General features: G+C 40.3%; 1 protein-coding gene across 1 annotated transcript; it reads right to left on the reverse strand.

Moving 5' to 3' along the window:
* Positions 1 to 1,421: 1,421 nt before the first annotated feature.
* Positions 1,422 to 5,743, reverse strand: LOC128899381 (protein FAM240B-like). Its single transcript, XM_054177959.1, has 2 exons — positions 5,598 to 5,743; positions 1,422 to 1,554 (listed from the first exon to the last, which is right to left on the reverse strand). Exons 1-2 carry the CDS (start codon positions 5,741 to 5,743, stop codon positions 1,422 to 1,424), a joined length of 279 nt encoding a protein of 92 aa, XP_054033934.1.
* Between the last annotated feature and the right edge of the window lie 983 nt (positions 5,744 to 6,726).

A 6,726-nucleotide genomic window follows, 5' to 3' on the forward strand; every position in this document is an offset into this window, starting at 1 on the left:
GGCTGAGGGAGCTGGGATTGTTTAGCCTGGAGAAGAGAAGGATCGGGGTGACCTCATTGCCCTCTACAACTACCTGAAAGGTGATTGTAGACAGGAAGGGGTTGTCCCCAGAACAAGGGGACACAGTCTCAAGCTGTGTCAGGGGAGGTTTAGACTCAAGGTGAGGAAAAAGTTCTTCACTGAGCGAGTCGTTCGTCATTGGAATGGGCTGCCCAGGGAGGTGGTGGAGTCACTGTCCCTGGAGGTGTTCAAGGGGAGATTGGACGTGGCACTTGGTGCTATGGTCCAGTTGTGAGGTCTGTTGGAACAGGTTGGACTTGATGATCCTTGAGGTCTCTTCCAACCTTGGTTATACTGTGATACTTTGAAATACTCCATTTCTGTGCAGTCAGAATGTTTTAAGCTTTGTTTTGAAATTTTTCAGATGTATTCATACCTATTTCTTCAGTGGATCAATATTCTTAGAGAAAAATGGTTGTTTAGATTTATGACTGTTCTCTTGCATATCAAAGAGACAATAAGTAAATATTCTCATCCAAAAGATATAGTATTTAGATACACAGACATACAGGTAAACAGAACACACCATTATTACTCTGTGTTTAGTTGTTCTTCCATGTATTTTACCTGACATACCAGAAGATGAAATGCAGCAGTTAGTGCGCAGCAGTTTTTGGATTAGTGCACATCAGGTATTTTAAGTGATACCTAGCAAAACATTCCTGTCCTTTATGATGAACCAATTTGCTTCCTTCTCTTTCAAATTCTCACATTCACTTGCTCTGAGATTTCTTAGACTGGTTTATAGTAATCTCAACAATCTTTTTCTTACCTACCTCATGAAAGTCAAAATCATTTCCTCTGTCACTTAGTGATTAAGATCTGTAAGTTTTCTTATATCTTGATTAGAAAAGCTTCCCTTCCCCTCCCCCCCCCTCCCCAAATTCCTTTGAGGAATGTTTCTCCTCTGTCCTGCTGATCAGACTAACCTTTAATACCCTTCACTGTGGCTCATGAACACAGTCAGAACAGCTTATATCTGCATTAAGCCACACACTGTGAGCTCTGTAAATGTAAATGTACAATTTTGTATGCAGCTGTCTGAATGTATTATTCCTGTTAAACATGCAGTCCTCTGTCCTAGAAATATTCTGCTCTCAACTGGAAATGTAGAGTTATGTAAGAAAGTTCTGCTGCATCACAGTAATAATGTGTCATGGAGAAATTGTCTATTTTTCATATACCCCTTTGCATGTTTTTTGGAGATTATATACTGTGGCCTTACTCTTTCACTGAATTTTGGTAGAACTTTGTTAGTAGCTGTAGTAAGTAGTCTGGAAACAGGCCAGATTATGACCTTTTTATAGGTGCAAGCAGAAGGTCACAGGCAGGCCCAAAGCTCTCTGTGTTTTCACAGTAATTTAAGCAACAGTTTTATCTGGTGAGGAAAGAGCCTCAATGGATGGCAGCGTCATTTGTTTTTTCTCCTTTTTTGCGTGCACCTGGATCTGCTTTGCTCGGCCTTCCAAGCGCAGAGTCCATTCCTGGCGGAGTCTGCAAAGAGAGGACATGCACTTAGGAAGTATCAATCCAGATCCTTCAGATCTATCCATGGCTTTTCAGCAGGGTTGAAGCTTTCCTCTCTTTCATCACCATAGCACTTGTCCCGTATTTATTTACAATCTACACATCTCTCTAGCTTGCTGGATTGGGAAAGAGGAGAAAGGGATAGTGCTGATGCCATTAGTGGTTGACATTTCTGGATTCCTAATGAGTCAAGCAACTGCTGAAATACTGTCAGTGTGAAGAGCTGTGTTTTTCCCCCTGGGGTATTCTCAAAGACACACAAGTACTGTCTATCTGGTAAGGTCATACAATGTGTAAATTAAAAAATACAATTACACTCCCCAAACTCACAAGTTTACTGTAAAGTGCTGTGGAGAAGAGAAACCAGAACTTTAAATATATCTGTTTGGCTTTACTCTAAAGAAAAGTAACCATTTTGTACTCCAAATCTCTGCAGACCTTGTATTTGTTTAGTGAAAGGAACTGATGTCACATGCAAGAGGAGTCATACGGCTTCAAGAGAAGACTATAGTGCAGATAGAAGGGAAAATTACTGGGGAGCACTCCAAGATATTGTTGTCTGGGTCATTTTTCAAAGGAAATGAGGTTATGAAATACCTGACCCAGCAAAGCTATAGGTATAGGCATCATATGGTAATAACAAATGTGTCATGAAATATGAAGGCTTTTATATTATATTTGGTGTGTTAAAAAGAGCAACAGCCAATTACTTTACCTGAGAATAACTTAGCAGTAACTGTTTCACATGGATGCTTGTGTTAATTTGGCTTCTGAGTTTGTTTTCAGACAGTGTTTTAAACTTTCCTAATTTGGAATATTTTGTCTTGACTTCACTATTCTCTTGTGCATAGTTAAGCCTCAAAAACCGATGCAAATAGCACAAGTTTGCCTTTGAAAGCATGGGTTTTCCTTGTCACTTAGTGTCCTAGGTATCACAGTACCACAGTATAACTAAGGTTGGAAGAGACCCCAAGGATCATCGAGTCCAACCTGTCTCCACAGACCTCATAACTAGAGGTGTCACAGAGAAAGCCCTTGCCTATACTTAGAGCCATTCTGAAATTTATTATTATTTTTTTTTTCAAATTAGAGACCATTTGGTGAAGAATGTCACTTTGGTCAAGTGACATTGAGTGGACTTACTTGGGTCTATTTCAGTTATGACTAGTCACAGAATCACAGAAATCACTATGGTTGGAAAAGACCTTCAGGATCTTCAAGTCCAAGCATTATCTGACACTTCCGGGGCCGCTATTACATTATTCCCTTGAGGACTCTAGCTTTTAAATACATTCAGGGATGGAGATTCAGCTACTTCCGTGTATGCCTGTCCAGGCCTAGGGCAGCCAGTTATTGCCTGAGGATGCTGTGAGGGACAGTGTCAAAGGCTTTACTGAAGGTCAGGTAAACAACATACACAGTCTTTCCCTCACCACCAAGCTGGTCACCTTGTCATAGAAGGAAATGAGGGTCATTAAGAATAACTTGCCCTTCATGAATCTGTGCTGACTAGACCTGATTGCCCGATCCTGCAAGTGGTTTGTTTGTTCCATGTCCTTCCACACACCAAGGTCAGAGTGATGTGTCTGCAGTTCCCCAGACCCTCCTTCTGGCCTTTCTTGTAGATGGGTGCTATGTTTTCTAATCTCCAGTCTGTTGTGACCTCCCTGGTTAGCCAGGACTGCTGGTAAATCATTAAGAATAGCTTGGTAAGCACATCTGCCAGCTCCTTCATCAGTCTCGGGTGTAACCCGTCTGGTTCCATCATCTTGTGTATATCTATGTGTTCAGCAGCATCACTCACAATTTCCTCTTGCATTATGGAGGTCTTCTGTTCCCCATCACTGTCTTTCAGCTTGAGGTGCTGGCTACCCAGCAAACAGCTAGTTCTGCTATTAAGGACTGAGGCAAAACCAGCATTAAGCATCTCAGACTTTCCCTGATCCTTTGTGACCATGGTTTGCCCTGCATCCAAGAAAAGATGAAGATGCTAACTAGTCCATCTTTTGGGACATGTGGATGGTGTGATCTTGTGCTTTTAAGATGACTTTCTCTAGGAGTGCCCAGCCTTTCTTGGCTCCTTTGACCTTCAGGACGGCTTCCCAAAGGACATTATCTGCATCAGGAAATTATCTTTCACACATTCCAAGAATCTCCAGGACTGTTACCTTTCTGCTGCATTGTATTCCCAGTGAACATCTGGGAAGTGAAAGTCCCCATGAGGTACCAATCATGAAACCTCTCCAACCTCACCATCCCGATTGGACACTTTGTAACAAACTCCTACCACAATATCTGTCTTCTTGGCCTTCCCCTTGGTTCTTACCCATAAATACTCAAGTCTGTCATCTCCATCATTAAGTTGTAGATGTTCTTATCCCTCCCTGCCATAGAGGGTCACCCCACCATCTTGTCTTCCTTGCCTGTCTCTTCTGAAAAGCTAGTAGCCATGAATTGCAGCACTCCAGTCATGCAAGTAATCCCACCACGTTTCTGTGATGGCACATCTTCTTGCTGCACGATGGCCTTCAGTTCTCCTGCTTGTTGTCCGTGCTGCCTGTATTGGTATAAATGCACTTCAGCTGGGCTAATGATCCTGCCACCTGCTTGGAGGGAGGAGTCCCAATTCCTTTCATACAGTTCTCAAATACCTTGATAGGTACCAGCCCATCAACTCTTGTGTCTTCACTGCCACACAAATAATCGTCCCTCACCTCCACTGAGAATCAGTTAAGAAATACTGAATATATAAGATATATTTGAAACTATTTTCCTGATTTTTTTTTCTGTTCAGAGAAGATCTCATAAAAGCTTTTAACATTTTTAACTTTATTAAGTTAAAAATATTATCTGCACCAAACATTGTAATTGGTTTTGTGTTAAGCTAGAGTGACAAAGGTTTCCAGTGTAGCTGACAACTTTCCTTGGTTTTATTACACAATTTTCTCTCCAGCAACTCAGTGATTTGGTTTTGGGAATATTACTGACTAGCTGGAGTAGGATAGTAGGAGCAGGACTGTCAACGTCTGACTCTGTTGCGACACAAGGTGAGATCTTTATTTTGTCGTCTCTGAAATGATGATAGTAGCTTCTTCCTTGTGCACTTGGGCCAGAGTACCTGAGAATTTTTTTTAAAGAAACAGCCCTTCATCAGCACATTCCAGTTTGTTGAATTAAAATTGATCTATGTGAATATCCCACTTTTGAGGAAAGTTCATGCAGGAAAACCTTTGTCATCTTCGGAAGGAAAGACAATCAGAAAAATGCAAGAGTCACAGATATTTCTTATTCTTCTTCTCTGTCCATTATTATTTAGGGTATTCATTTAGTGTGCAGGAGACTCTAGTTCAGACTCCTGAGGTGCAACAGATAAGCAAGTATTTGAAGCAGTCTACCACATTGTATAGAATATATGTGCCACAGTCACAGCTCTTTCTGGGTGGAACCTGTTGCTTTTTACTGCTTTGTAAAAAACCCAATTATAATTGAATAGCCTTATTTTTAATCTGTTGTATAGCAGGAATGCTTATGAAATTTGTTTCATGGGATGTGAAAATCTCACTGTACCCTTTTTATCTTTGGGCATATATAATATAAAAGGTTTTTCAAGTGTGATAAAGATACTATGAAGTTGTTTATGCTAGGCATTAAATGGGTGGTTTGCTGTCCCTATAATGTGCTACGATTATATTTATTTGAGTAGTTGTATCAGTTCCAGGTAAAAATTCTGGTGTTTTCTGGCTGTCACAAGTCACAGTGCCAAAATTCTTTATATGACTTTGCTCCAACCCCTTTGAAGATTGCTCATGATGCTCAGGGGTGAGGGGTGTCTGAGTTTCCATGCAGAAGAGCCATGGAAATATGAGACAAGCATCTGTGGGAGGAAAAGTGCCAAATATCCAGAACATTATCTGTGCTATGAATAAAGCAGAACAATAACAGGTTACCTTATTTTGAAGCACGTGATGGTGTGCCTTGCTCTCTTGTGCCAAAGAGAAAATACTACTTACTTGTGCAGAGCGCTTTTGCGTAGCCTAGACTCTTCACCTTCTCGTTGTTTAGTTTGCTCATGGATGACTTTTTCCCAGAAGTTCTTCAGCCCTTCTGCATCATGACTGCCCATCCTTTGGTGTATAAAGTTGGTATGCTTGCTCATTTTCTGAAAAGCAATTTGGAGGTCAGAGCAGTCAGGAGCCTAACCTGAGGGAGACACTGTTGCTTACCCCATTGCAATTTCTTTCTCATGAAGTGCTATTAAAGTATGTCACCAGAGAAAAATAGGTAACTGATGCTTACTCTGCCTTGAAGCTAAATAAAAGGCATTGAAACAAGCCTTGGGTGGTAGTTAAATGGTTTACCTATATTTTTTGATACTGAGTAATGACTTTCAATAGCACAGTTCACTGAAGTATTGTGGAGGCCTCAGTATGTTGAAGATAAGTGCTTTTGAAGAACTTGGGGGAAAATACTTTCAGATTTAGTGCCATTATCACTGAAGTTCAGGGGAGATGTGAAGGACTTTCCACTTTCCTGCCCATTGTAATTTCAAAGGAGATCATAGATGGTTGTTATCCAAGGGAAATAATCTTGCTTTAAAATGATTCTTCTTACCACTCCAAATTATATCAAGCACAAAATATGCAGGGGAATTATGAATTTAAAGGTGAAGCACACAGACTGCAAAGCCCTAGGGAGCTTGTTACAGCCTTATCCTTTAATTTACTAACATTGAGTCTTAAATACTTTTAAAAGTAGAGCCCATTAAAATACAGACATGATTTCCAATAAACGAGAAAAATTACAGAAATGAGGTGAATTCACTGCTGATAAATGCAAACACACAGAGTTTTAAAAATGTAGGTATGTATGAAGCACTGACTGAGAATACTGAATGGTTATCAGATCTTAATGGTGCTTTGAAAAGATAAGTTCTGCTCTTCATTCCAAAAGGAAATAATCTGAAAAAAAATTTTGCATCCTGTACTGTATTTGCTTCTGGCCAGATACTACTTTGGTGTGATGTTAAATAAGGCACCAATAATATGTTATACTTGTACCTCAATTGTGAAGCAGGATTTCCTCTATCAGTCTCCACCATTAAGCCCCTCCAACAATTGGCAGGAAGCAAGAAAATAAAAA

The sequence above is a fragment of the Dryobates pubescens genome, chromosome Z (assembly GCF_014839835.1).
Source record: "Dryobates pubescens isolate bDryPub1 chromosome Z, bDryPub1.pri, whole genome shotgun sequence".
NCBI lineage: Eukaryota > Metazoa > Chordata > Aves > Piciformes > Picidae > Dryobates > Dryobates pubescens.